At 41.1% G+C, this 14,597-nt stretch overlaps 1 protein-coding gene across 2 annotated transcripts in view; it reads right to left on the bottom strand.

The window, feature by feature from the left end:
* Positions 1-14,597, bottom strand: part of ARHGAP18 (Rho GTPase activating protein 18) — a 193,391-nt gene that overhangs the window by 111,395 nt on the left and 67,399 nt on the right. The window contains exon 1 of one of the 2 annotated variants that reach the window (XM_039240409.1): positions 14,227-14,475. The exons of the other annotated variant lie outside the window; for it this stretch is intronic. Coding sequence (XP_039096340.1) covers positions 14,227-14,339 — 113 coding nt within the window. The 5' untranslated portion in view covers positions 14,340-14,475. Of the gene's footprint in view, positions 1-14,226; positions 14,476-14,597 lie in introns of those variants that run through there. 2 annotated transcript variants of the gene reach the window in all.

Raw genomic sequence — 14,597 nt, 5'->3', positions numbered from 1 at the left:
AGTTATATGCAAAGACTTGTACTCTGTGAAGCTCAGGTATTAAAGAAACAAGAAACATTCTTCCTGCAGAAACATGGTCACCAAGGGGACATTCCCCAGGATAGGACTGTGGTGATAAAATGAATTGTGGCCAGCAAGAGAAGGGTGATTTGAAAAAAAAAAAAAAAATCCTCTCCTCCTCCTACTATAGAAAAGCCCAAAATACATTACTAATTCCAAAGTATATCATTTTTTAACATCTTTCTACATATAAAAAGTTAGCAATATTCTGAAATTTCACAAATCGTGTTCCCTGGAACACTGATAATAAGTGTTATGCAAAAGAGAGCTTCTAGGTCAAATAAATTTGGAATATGCTTCTTGCTAAAAGTTTTTTAGAAAATCACAATACAAAATAAGATATCGTACGCTAAGACATTAGATGCTACAAGATGTCCTACAGTAAACTTTGCTTACACCAAAAATATTATTACCACACACTCTTTTTAATTGGAACACGTTAAGGGCGCCTGGGTGGCTCAGTCAGTTGGGCATCCTCCTCTTGATTTCGTGCCCCTCACCCGTGCACTGGCGCTCTCTCTCAAGAAAGGAGAAAAAAAAAAAGGAACACCTAATGTCAGTATTCCATACACAATTTGGGAAACAGAAATCTAACACTTTGGCTTATTTATTGAAAATTTTTTGCTTTAAGCAGATTAACAAAGTATTAGTCTCTACTGAAATGTGTTTAAAAAAAAAAAAAAAGGCTATTAGAACAGGCTTTTCATTTTGAGGACACCTAATATGGACTCTGCTTTCAGGATCCAAGCTGCAAAATAAGTTGAAAAGGGATTAGTCTCTTTCTTTTGCCTGAAAAATGGAAATGATACAATTTCGATCTACAGTATAGGCACAGGGAAACTGGTGAAAACGTATTTCTCCAAGGGATCCTAAAATCTTAGGAATTTGGTGATCTGACAAATAAAACATTACCATCATTTCTATAGACAAATCATTTAAATGTATGCAATAGGTTCCCACAAAAACAATAGCAGCCCTAAGTTGTAAAAATACAAAGTATTTTGAAAGGGGCATCTGGCTGGCTCAGGGCATGAGACTCTTAAGCTCGGGGTCATAAATTCGAGCCCCATGTTGGATACAGAGATTACTTAAATAATCTAATTAAAATATATGTATGTAAACATAGTCTTAAAATCAAAGTCTAGTCTTAAAATACCGCTTTTGGGTTTGTTTTTTTGTTGTTGTTGTTGTATTTTTTTAATTTCCGGGGCACCTGGGTAGCTCAGTCAGTTAAGCGTCCGACTTTGGCTCAGGTCATGATCTCATGGTTCGTGGATTCAAGCCCCATGTCCGGCTCTGTATTGACAGCTAGCTCAGAGCCTGGAGCCTATTTCAGATTCTACGTCTCCCTCTCTCTCTGACCCTCCCCTGCTCGCTCGCTCACGCTCTCTCTCTCTCTCTCAGAAATAAATAAAACATTAAAGAAAAAAATTTTTAACTAAAAAAAAATTTCCTTAAGAGAAAAACACTCCCTCCACCCAACTTCCAGAGCTCAAAGGATGTCCTAGCCACTTTATCTTCCTCTTTGCTTTGAAGAAAGTATGGCAAGAGGCAAAGACCTTATAGTAAAGCAAAAGTTTCTCGACAGGAAAGGGAATCCTACAGTGATCCTGTTTTGGTATGTTAAGGCTCAATGATAGGGGTTATTGGAAGGCTAAATGTAACAACATACTGAAAGGAGAAAAAAACAAGTAGCTCGAACACCAGCAATTAACTTCGATATAGCCTCTGGGATGTTTTCCATATGTACTATGTGATCTCAAAAATATGTACTCCAAAACACTACATCTGGGCCCAACAGTCCCTTAGAGAAAACACCACTGGATGTAAACAAACTGGCAACTTTGGTGACAGAGAAAACACATCCTTTACAAGGAGTAGCCCATTTCTCAGCACTCTGTTCTCAAATTCAAATCCACTTGTGCCTAAAACCCAGGTCAAATTTAGATCCTTCTTGAAAATTATTTTTGAGAATCAAGAAGTCTCAAAGAATCAAGAATGGTAGAAAGAAAAAAGGGCCCTATAATCAACTGTCCTGTACACAATAAAATCTGACCCTTCCAAAATAACAAAAATCAATCAGTTCACAAATATAGTTGAATTCCTATTATATAGGGGTACTGCATCCAGCTAGTGCTTAGTAGAGAGAAAAATTAAGCCCCCACTTAAGGCACTCACAGTCCTTATGAACAGAAAAAATTCTCTAAAATAAACTTAACTAATAAAGCAAGGCACAGGAATAAATCACATAGAATGTGTACATACTAGTGTAGAATGTTAAAGTCAAGCTCTAGGGAACAGAGATTTCTGTAGCAGAGCAGCAGGCAAGAAGACCAGAAAGACAAGTAGGATCAGAGACAGAGAAACTGGAATGATGAAAGAGTACTTTAGTGCCAAAGATGGCCTCACTGTGTGCAAGCCATTCCCCCACTGACAGGTGAGGCTTATTCCTCCATGTGCGTGAATCTGAGCTGGCCTAAGATAGCTGGTCAGTAGATGGCCATGTGGCACTGAGCAATTTCTGAGGCTAGGCCCTATGAAGTCTGGCAGGTTCCACTTGACTTCCTGGAAGGCTCACTCTGGGTAAACCAGCAAGAGCATAAGAAGTCTGACTACCCTGCTACTGCCATGCCAAGAAAGCCCATACTAGTCATGTGGAGAAGCTGCATGAGAAGAGATGACCCACCAGGCCACGGGCCAAACTTGTCTGTGAAGAACACTCTGGTGACCCCCACCCTCAGCCTACCTTGCTTGATAGACCCCAAGAAAGAACTTGATTATGATGTTGAAGAATCATCAAAGTCTTATTTGAAGCCACTACAATTTGGGGTGGTATATTACAGAGCAACAGATCATTGAAATGACCACCTTGACCTTCAGCATTAAGGTCACAAACCAATGGTGTCTGAGTCAGATCCAACCTACAAGGCAATATTTTAGGGGGGCTCACTCAGTATTTTTAAAACTCTAGTTAAATTCTCTACACAAACCCACATTTTTCTGATGCCTGCACTTCCCAGTCATCCACTGCATTCATTTATTGTATAACCTGCCATCTCTCTATTGATTCTTAAGTATATAAACCTTTCTCTAAAAACATGGGAGCAAAGGATTAACACACTTATATAATTACCTGAATACATCCAGTGTGATAACACTGTATGATTATACTAAAGAATGATTCAAAATGCTAGAATTCAAAAGAATTTTAGCAAATACTAAAACATGCATATAGTCATTTTCAGTAAGTTAAAAAAATTAACAGTAATTTATTTCAATAAATAAAACACTATACAAATTTACTTCTACCTTAACCCAAATAACTTCTATCAGATGATAGACTGCAACTTTGAGCATATTATGTGGATCAGAGAGAAATAACAGACACACACTTCGTAACTCTAGTAAAAACATTAATTATAGAATGGGTCGATTGAGTTACATGTTTCTAGACCACCTATAAATAGCCAAAGTTCCTTTCAACTTTCAGTTGCCAATTTACCTTTTCTTACTCAGACCAAACCTCAATTAATTAACAATAAATTATTTTAAAGTTTTATACCTCAGGTCATGACTTCCTAAATATGATACTGAAAAAAATTGTTTTAGAACCCATGTGAATTCTACTGTAAGCTCCTTCATAGAAGGAATTCTTACATTTATTCTAGGCTTATCATTTATATCCCCCCCCCAAAAAAAAAGGCCTTCACAGTTTTAGTTAAAAATACCTATTAAGAGCTTTTAAATAACTTAAAATTCAAGATAGATATTTCATATTAACATATCCTAATGTCTTTCTAAGTCACCCAACCCTTTCTAGGTAAAATTTCAATTTTATGCTGCTTATCAGTAACCTATATTTCTTATTATTTTCCTTAAAACATGGGTGATATCTGACAGATACTAGCATTCAGAGACAGATATCTATAGGCAAACCACCCAAACCAAAACACACTTGCTAATATGAGTTCAGTCTCCTTCCACAAAGTTTCAGTTGCTCAGCAGCACAATGTTAAACCACGTCCCACTTAATTCATCACATTTTCTTCTATCTGACTCAATGAGGGTCACAAGAACATGTATCAATTTCCACCTTCCCAGCCCTTCCAAAATAAATGACAACTCTTATGACACTTATTTAGTGCATAATCCATATGGAAGGCAGGCACATGCATAGGAGATGAGGAAAAGGCACGCTTTCTGGGACGTGCACAGCTCCTGTGTGCCCTGGGAGTCATACTGTACAGTAAGGTAAAACTACCTTACTGGCAGGAAAAAACAAACCCACTTGTCAATGTACAAGGGTCCTGAGAGGCAACAAAGAAACACTGAACAATAACCTCAACTTACTTGAAGATTCTGAGTTTGACAAATGTATTTGGGAACCTGTTGTTGGGAGCTCAGAACATGTTTAACATAGCAACAGTACTGCAAATAAACGGTGTTTTGAATTGTGTGGCTAGTGAAAAGACATTAAACCATGAAATGGCACAATTGGAAATTTTGCAGCAGTATGGAATTTAGACAGCATTTATGCGATTGTTTTCCCAATGGAAAACAGCTTCTGCCTTTCTCACTGGCATCCATCCATCCCCCCCACCCCCGCCTCCACCACCACCAGTTTACCACTGCATTTCCTCCTCTAGGACTTCTACTTCCCCCAGAAAGTCCCAGGTCCCTTAGAGTTGGAAGCAAAACAGCCTGCTCTCGTGAGCCTTTGATAAGCAGGAGTTGCAGAGTCTCTGGCAAATTGAAATGCAGGTGCAGAGAGGGATTTGAGAACTGCCGAAAAGGACAGAGTTTCTAGCCTGGGGCCTGGGACCCAGTAGGCATTTATATGATACAGATGTAGAGAAAACTCAGCACTACAGTTTTCAAGTTTGTGCACTAAATGGAAAAGGGCACAGAGCTCAAGGGGAATTGGGTGGGGGGAACACAGCCCGCCAGATCTGTGCCTTGGATATCCTACCCTCGAGAGAGCTCTGCCCCATGAAACATCATTTCTTGGTTATAAAATCAAAAGTTGTTCATAAAATACATATGTTTTAAAGGTTAAAAAAATAAAAGGAAAAAGTATTCTTTCCCCAAATACTTTATTTATAGTAATATACCAATCAAGTTGGTCTCAAGAAACACAAGCAAATAAGTCTTCCTTGCCCTTCGCGAAATGGTTTCACATATTAAGAGTAACAAATGATTCAGAAATTTACATCTGCCCAAACTATAAAAAACTACTCAAAACAGGGGCACCTGGGTGGCTCAGTCAGTTAAGCTTCCAACTTCAGCAAACATCATGATCTTCCGGTCCATGGGTTTGAGCCCCGCATCAGTCTCTGTGCTGACAGCTAGCTCAGAGCCTACAGTCTGCTTCAGATTCTATCTCCCTCTCTCTCTGTCCTCTCCTACTCCCTTGCTCAATCACTTGCTCTCTCTCTTTCTCTCTCTCACAAATGAAGAAACATTAAAAAAAAAAAAATACTCAAAACAGTTATCTGGGCCTAACAAGGGTTCAGTACCTTTACACCTTTTTTAAGTTTTTTTTTTTATTCTTAGTAGTTATTAAAAGTAACATAATTTGAGATATTTTTATAATTTATCCCACAATTATTTTTAAAATCAGGAAGTTATACTGCCTATGTATTAAGGAAAACATTCTTTTTGCCAAGCCACTTACAAACCAATCTCAAAAATGCTTTCAGAGTGCCTGGGTGGCTCAGTCAGTTAAGCATCTGACTCTTGGTTTCTGCTCAAGTCATGATCTCAGGGCTCATGGATTGGAGCCCTGCATCAGGCTCTGCATTGGCAGTGCAGAGCCTGCTTGGAATTCTCTTTCCCTCTCTCTCTCTTTGACCCTCTCCTGCTCATGTTCTCTCTCAAAATAAATAAACTTTAAAAAAAAAAAGGTAGTTCCAAATTAATTCGCCAACAGGTAACCACCTTCAACTGCCTGTATCATTATAGAAACCTGTGTACTTTTAGTCAAGCACTCTTCTAAATATATCACATATATTAACTCAGTCAATTCTTCTAATAACTTGAGTTAGGTTATTTTCCCCCGTTTGCAGAAGGAAAAGAAAAAACTGAGGCCCTATGACCTTGGCCCTTGCTCAAGGTCACAGAGCTATTAAATAACAGGGCCAGGATTCTGATCCGGATAACGTAGCTCCAAAGTCTATGTGTGTAATCACTACACCCTATTCCCTCTCACATGCATTTATTCATTAAAACTTTTATTACCTGCTTGAGGCACTTTGCTAAGGCCTAGTTGTAAAGAGACAAAAAAAAAAAAAAAAAAGTCAAGGTCTCAAACCTCAAGAAACTTACATTTGAGTACACAGCAAAAAAAAAAAAAGTAAAATGCAAATTAAACCAAAAGTTCAATCTGACAATTCTAAATAAAATGTCTAAGGAAAATTTAAGATATAGTACTGAAAATGATTTATAACAACACTCATCTGTATATTTTTTTTTAACTCTCAAAAGCCATATATTTCATCTTTTAAACTAACCTTGTGAAGCAGACAGAGCATTATTATACCCATTTCATAGATGATGAAACAGAAATGCACTCGACAGCTTAGCAAAGATGCCACATCCCTTTGAGGGATCTGCCCTACCCACAGAATCTGCTTCACTAAAAATACCCCAATTGGTCAAATCACAGGCTTCCTGGGGCAGCTCAAGAAGATTCACTGGGTAAATCAGGTCCCCTTTCAAAACTCTGAAATTAGGAAAGAGAGAGATGGGTCAGTTTCCTGTGATACACAAGGGGATAGAGGGCAGCAAGGCTGGGGTATCCATTAAAAGCCAAGCTTAAGCATATTTTTTATTGTAGAGATTATTTTAATGTTTTTTATTTATTTTTGAGAGAGAGAGGAGAGAGAGTGCACAAGCATGAGTGGGGGAGGGGCAGAAGATCTGAAGCAGGCTGCACGCTGACAGCACAGAGCCAGGTATGGGACTTGAACTCATGAACTGTGAGATCATGGCCTGAGCCAAAGTCAGATACTCAACTGACTGAGCCACCCAGGGGCCCCAAGAGCCAAGCTCAACCTTGAAATGATGAGATTATAAAGCCAGCGGATGGAAAATAAAGAGTGTCAACAGAGAGAGCGTAGACTTGGGGCACGACCCATCACGGATGGGAAAAAGACTAGCAATGCTGCTCCTCCCTAGGACCCAGCAGCCCACAATAAGCCTCATTTTCCCTAAGGACACCGAGGCCTCCTCTGCCAAAGCAACCACCAAACAGCATGTGTAAAGGAGATGACTTTTCACACATTTCCAGCAGAGAAATTCAGATACTTAGTGCACATGAGTTTGGAAGAGACTCCAGATGTAGTAATTGGCCACACCAGTCTCCATGGTTTCTGTTTACGTTTTGCAAAAAAGGGATAAACTTGGCTGCTCACAGCAACAAATATAGAAGTCAAAAGAATGTGTCTTCTGAATTATCCAGACAGCATCTCTTCTGCCCCATCTACCCTAATCCATTCCCAACACCTTCATCCATCCCTGCTCCCCTCAAGTAAGGAGACTTACTCTTCATCTCTTATCAAAAGAGCAAAGAAGTCATTAAGTACCAACAGTGACTAAAACTTCACAGTAATTTCATCTCAAGGTATTTGTTTGAAATGAAAGATTGAGGTCAGGACAGAAATCATCTAGAGGAGAGATGAAAGGAGAAGACTGGCTTCACCCTAACTCTACACATTGTCTTCCTCAAATCAAGCAAGGAGATCAAGCTGTTACCCTCCCGCTCCACACCGCCATCACCACCAAGCAACAGTCTGAAGGCCTCAAGTTCCAAGCTCTCTCACAATGATACCACTAGGGTGACAATTAGAAAGGACAGACTCTTGGGCAGACCTGAATGAAGAAGAGATGGGAGAGAGAAGAGAAAGAAGGCAGACAGAGGAAGTGAGACCTCACAATCTCATGACCATGGAGCACAAGTATATGTCCATTCTGGACAAGTGGCAGGCTCAGCCTCTAGGATGTGAGTCTTTTCTCTAATTTGTCATTGATACTCAGTTGTACAACAAAGAATTTAGAAATAAGAGAAAAAAATTATTCAATCTGGAGGTCCAATTATTAAAAACTACTCAAGCCTGGGACGCCTGGGTGGCTCAGTCAGTTAAACATCCAACTTCAGCTCAGGTCATGATCTCACAGTTTGTGGATTCGAGCCCCGCATCAGGCTCTGCTGACAGCTCGGAGCCTGGAGCCTGCTTCGGATTCTGTGTCTCCCTCTCTCTCTGCCTCTCCTCTGCTCATGTTCTTTCTCAAAAATGAATAATAAAGACAAAAAAAAAAAAAAAAAAAACTACCCAAGCCTATTTGGCATGCAATCTGGTAGCAATCAAGTATATCCTTAAATGCATAAATTTCGTGAGTTAATTTCGGGGCAACACTCTTAAAATCATGACAAAAAACAAAAACATAAACTTTAAACAAGCACAAGCCCCTCTTAGACAAGAGTCGGCAGGCACAGGTGGACAGTGAAATCAGTGTATCTTGGAAAACAAAAGGTTTTTACAGCAGGTTTGGGGGCGTTTGTTTGTTTTGTTTTATGTTTTGCAAGCGGTGGCAGGAGTTTTTGAGATTTATAAATTCTCATATTTGAAAAGCATAAACCTGATATTAGTTCCATAAAGATAACTTGAAACAGGCCCCACAGAAATCACCGACCTTGCAGATGAGGGCAGTTCAAAGGCAAATATCACATAACTCTAAATAAAGGTGAGACTTGCCTAGTTGGAGTACTGGGTGTGTCTTTTAACGACTCAAGAGAAAATTATGGATAAGGCTTCTAAACTACACAGCAAAGAAGTTTTCAGAAAGTACTCATGTCCTGAAATGGAGGACTAGATTGATCTAGAAGCAGCTATCCGTATGAACAGGTTAAAAATGCATTTGGTCCAGGCGTGCTTGGGTGGCTCAGTCAGTTAAGCGTCAGGCTCTTGACTGCGGCCAGGTCATGGTCCCATGGTTCATGGGGTTCATGGGCTCAATCCTGACAGTGTGGAACCTACTTGAGATTCTCTCTCTTCTACTCTTTCTGCTCCCCGCCCCCCAAACACACACATGTCTCTGTCTCTCCAAATAAACATTTAAAAAGAATGTATTTGTCTCTAAAGCCTGAAAATTTAGAATGCCTTAAAAGCTAAAGTTGGGAAAAATAATAAGAAATGTTACTTCACTTATTACAAAACTGCATTATAAAACCTCTTTACATCCTTTTCTTCACCAAAAAATACACATAATCTCAGATAATACATGGATTCAGAGGGAAAATTTTCTATTCATGATATAGAACATATTTTTTTTAATACCATGGACTCATCAAGAAAGCCAACCATGTCCTTCCGTTAATACTTCTTTGAAAAAGACATTTCCAAGTTGTACGTCCAAAGTTGAGCATCGGATCTTGCCCAGCCCATCCTTCTTTTCACTCTGGAATCCTTCCCCATCTAAATAAATGGAGTTGCATACGCCAAATCTTGCTACCATATTTATTCCCACTGGCTCATATACCCAAACCCTCAGGAAATCCAAAAAGCCCTACCTTCAAAATATTTCACCACTCTCCATCCCCACTAACCAAACAACTGAACCCTAGGCCAAAGCCACCATCACCTTACCCTCCTGAGCAGTGTGCCTTCTTCTTCAGTCCACCATCTACACAACAGCCAGAGAGGCACTTTGAAACCAAAAGCCCTGTTCCTCCAGTGTTCAAAATCCTCCTTACTCACTGGCTTCCGTTGGGTTCATTAAATTCCTCCAGTAGGCTACAAAACTATCAAATCTGTCTTGTTTTCTCCCCTCCTCATCTCCACTTATTCCCAAGCACTTCAGCCACACAGAGCTTGTGCTTTGCCCCTCTGATGCTCGCTCTAGGGCTTGCTCTAGGGCTTACTCTAGGCTTATGGCTCCCATACTCCTCCCCACCCTGCCCCACCTTAAAAACTATTCCCCTAACTCTTGTCTCCAGATATCTGCAAGGCTCCCGCTCAAGCCATCACTTTCTACTCTGTGCACCCTGTCCCCACATGCAGGTGTTTATCTGTTTTCCTCCCCATTGTAGCCCCAGCTCCTGGACAGCTGCCTGACACACAATAAGGGCTTAGCAATTATATCCAGAACAACTGAGTGACCAAATGATTATGCTTAGGACATAATTTTATAGAACCAAGAGACAGGTGCGATTTGAAAATGTCTAGAATAAAACAAAGCATATGAAGATGGCCACCCTCTTCCATTTGGCACACTGGGCAGTAGTTCTTAAAGGAGGAGGAGGGAAGTTTGGGACGCTAGGGTTCCAGCTGCCAAAACAAGACCCACCCACATTCCATCTTGCCATAAAAATCCATGTTTGCAGACTTCAGTGTGGCCCATCAATGCCCCAAGGCAGGTTCACCAAAAGCAGCTGTTACCAGTTCCAGTTGTAAATGTTGCTCCCCATGAGAAGGACATTTCCAAGGTCTTTCAAAAGTCAAAGGTCTAACCTTTTACATTATGGTTAATTTTCTGTTATGCCAATGTTTGTTAGGCACATAAATCACTTCCAGAATTCTTTACAAGGATCTGCCCACTTAATCCTGCCAATGAAGTGAGTACCATGAAGTTCAGTTTACAAGTAGAAAGTTAAACAGAGAGGGCCACACTGCTAAAATGAGCAGGAGAGTTGAGATGCGAACCCAGGCAGGTTGTCCCAAGAGCCCAGGGTTTCGGGGTTGATGTCACCATGACATAGTGCCCCTTGCTTCCGCTTGCCCAATACCAATGGGCTGCAAATGGAGTCAACAAAAGAAGACCTTACATGATGAGTGCCATACATCTATTCAAGGAAGACATAAACACACCTCAAATGTCAACTAGAGTTAAAATTTCCAATAAGAAAATCTCATTTGACAGTAATATTTACCTAATATCGACAAAAACTGATATAAAACAAAGAGAAGTTTTTCTTAAAAAGCCAAGGGAGGGGCTCCTAGGTGCCTCCGTTGGTTGAGCATCTGACTTCGGCTCAGGTCATGACATCCCAGCTGGGGAGTTCGAGCCCCACATCAGGCTTGCTGCTGATACCACAGAGCCTGCTTGAGATCCTCTGCCCCCCTCTCCCTCGCTCTGCCCCTCCCCTGCTTGTGCTGTCTCAAAACTAAACATTTAAAAAAAAAAGTCAAGGGAGAATAGTAAAAATAGACAAAAATGCAGGATTCTTTGAAAAACTGCTTTGCTAAAGCAAACATTATAAGAAACCTGCATGAAAATTAACAAGTAAATACTCATAAATATAGCTAGTCCTGAAAAGTGGTTTCCTTTGGAAATATTTGTGTATAAGTCAGTCAGAACAACTAATGTTAGCATGTTCCTTCAAATCCCAATGTTTTAAGGAAGAAGTAGGGCAAAAAACTGAAATCAGGATTCTGTAAATATTTGAGAGACTCTAACCAGGAGGAGGAGGAATTCCTTAATGAGTCATCCAGTGAATGTGTCCTGATAAAGAGAGATAATGGAATGTAAGGAATTTTACACTAACAGATTACTTACAAAAATATTAATTCCGTACCACCCTGGCTTCTCCAAACACCAAAATAAAAGTAAAAAATGACTTAAACAAAATAAAAATCAAACGCTTTCTATAACTATTCTAAATCATATACATAGCCCTTTATGCTTTTCAAATAACATATGAGCTTATCTTACTGGACATTTGATTAAATAGTTCGAAGTGCATATTATTTGGGAAAGACATAATCTTGCAATACATGAAGTTCATCTTATTAGACATTTGATTAAACAGTTCAAAGTGAATATTATTTGGAAAAGACATAATCTTGCAATAAGCGACATTAGACTTCAGTGCTCCCCAACACCAACTGTTAAATCGGTGGGAGACAACAGAGTCTAACTTTGCCTCTTTTTAAGTTCTCTTTTGGTTTGGTTTGCATTTGGACAGCTTTTTAAAACAGGCCTCAACCATCAACCTTGCAACGAGTGCAGCTTCCCAGTGCTTAAAGCACCAGGTGACCAACCCAACCAAAGCAGACGCCCTCACCACCCTCCCTCACCACCATCTTTAGGGGATCTCTCCTGACCCCATCACAACCCTCTCCCACCCCACCTGTAGTATCTCAACCCTTCTAGGCTAAAGAGGGTGCCTCCCAAAGTAACACTAAGCTAAATTATTCCATACTTCATGATAAAAGCCATTAAGGACACTCCTTTCTCCCTCCTTCCTGTCTTTCTTCCCAGCCCTCAAATCAGGGCTCCCATCTTTCCCAACCAATAAAAAGAACCACCCTGCTCAGTCAGTAATGCATGTGACTCTCGATCTCAGGGTCATGAGTTCAAGCCCCACACTGGGCATGGAGCCTACTTAACAAAAAAGAGCTGTCCCTAGGACTCTAATTCAGTGGTGAAAATTTGGAACCACTGTGAACAATATTGCAGCCAGCAGGGGAAGCACGTGGGGAACCTGGCAACTGGCGTGTGAGCACCTTTTGATCCTGCTTTAGCACAGATTGGGAGCGTCTGTCCTCTCTCTTCTCCCCTCAACCCACACAAGTGCGAGCTACCACCAACAGGCTGCAAAACTACAAATATAGAATGAAGTCTCCCGAACGGAATATGCCGACCCCTGGCCACGGCCTAGAACCACAGTCTTGCAACACCCTCAGAATTCCTGGGGTTTGCGTACTCAACGTGAAAATGAGAGGTTTGGACTCAGTGTCCCCAAGGTTCTTTCCACTCTCACCAGCAAGAACCAAGACTCAGATCAGATCCCTAGGCCACCCCCAAAGCAGTCACTGGAGAGCTAACTAGGTTTGCACATTCTTGACAGTTTTGACTATGATGTGTATCTTGGGGATACACATGTTAGGGATAACATGAGGCTGGTGTCACAGGCTGCTTACTGCTAAAAGGTTACTGATACATTAGTGAACTACAAAAAAAAAAAAATGCTTAATGATCTGTCACAGAACATACTTAAAATAATATGGTAACATATCTAAAGCACAAGTAGTAATTCCCTTTTATCTCTGGAAGTGAATTCATGCAACAAAATACATAGCACAGTTGCTATGTGAGGAAAAGTTCTGGTCAGCCTCAGAGTCGAATAGAGTAGAGTACTACAGCCATTCCTTTGATTTTTATTCCCCTCCTCCACATTTGAGGATTTTTAAAACAAATGAAAGAAGGCATTATTTCAGCTTAAGGCATAAGCATAAGTCATATAAGAACAAAGGTTTTATTATCACATTAAACATCAAGGAGGAATATGCTGATCACTGATTTAGGTTATGCTACACTATTAGGTTAAGCGTTTGCTTTTTGCAAGCTTCTAAGCCAACATTTAGAATTTATATCTATGACGGGAGGTAAAAATGTTTGGCTAATAAGTAAGAAGGTCATTAAAGGAAAGAAGATTAAAAAAAAAAAAAAGGCCCTTGAAAAATCAGAACAAAGTACACAGAGAGAAAGGTACTCTGTGCCTCAGTGGTCTATAGAACATTTGCCCTTTCTACCTATAAAGTGATTTAACATTAACCACATTTCACTCTGGCCCCAGAGTACTACCTCCCGATAAGAACTCTACCCCACGCACACACATACACAAAAGATTGGGAAACAAACTGCCACAGGCCAGTGTCTTGGGCTTTTTGCCTAAGAAGTTTGCTTGGGGGAGGGGGGAGGGGGCGGAGTGGCGGACGACTCTAACAACAACAGATCGTACAGTGAACAGCCTCCCTGCTAGTTGGCACACTTTCCCAACTAGCAGCTCCAGCGGCTGTGCCCTGAGCCCATTCAAGAATCTCACCTCCATAGGAAGTGTTACAATTATAGTCATTTGATCTTTCGACATTTGCAAATGCACCTGCTAAGCAAGAAGTCTGACAGCCATATATATCCCCAAGTTCCTTCCCGTCCATCTTCAGCAGTAATCGTCGGGGCTATTTCAGACGTGGACTAGGTGAAATAAACGCAAAGTAACAAAACCCGGGCCAAACATTTCTGCGGCTGCAGGACGTTAGGTTCGACGTGTGCGATGCTGTTTCTTTTTCCTCCCGCACCAACTTCCCTGTCACTTTTTTTCCCCCCGACTGGAGCAGGTAAGAGGCTTTTGTTTTGCTCTAGGGCTTTCGAATGCCAGGGGCTTACCTGGGGGGGGCTTCCTCGCCAACCTTGCCATGGTTCCCCCCCACGGCCTGGTCCTTGCCGCTGGGGTGGTAGGCAGTTAGGACAACTCCCTGGGAACTGGAGAGCCAGCTCATGGTGACAGAAGGGGCATAATTTCTCCGATCCTGACTTGGAGAACGGGAATGAAGTTCCTCCCGGCAGCTCCGTTCATTAGCATTGGCCGGCTCCTCCTCTTGAGGCCGAGGCGGGTGATTCACACGGGGGGGCGGGGCCTCGCCAGTGAAGGGCTGGCTGGCTGTCCAATGAGAAGAGCCGTGACTCAGAGTATTGTTTCAACCCTGGGCAATTCCAGTCTGAGCGGCTTTAGTTAAGGAAGGGCGGGGGGAGTACTA

This window comes from Hyaena hyaena, unplaced genomic scaffold, assembly GCF_003009895.1.
Source record: "Hyaena hyaena isolate Hyena2069 unplaced genomic scaffold, ASM300989v1 scaffold_178, whole genome shotgun sequence".
Taxonomy (NCBI): Eukaryota; Metazoa; Chordata; class Mammalia; order Carnivora; family Hyaenidae; genus Hyaena; species Hyaena hyaena.
This window is presented reverse-complemented; position numbering and strand designations above follow the sequence as displayed.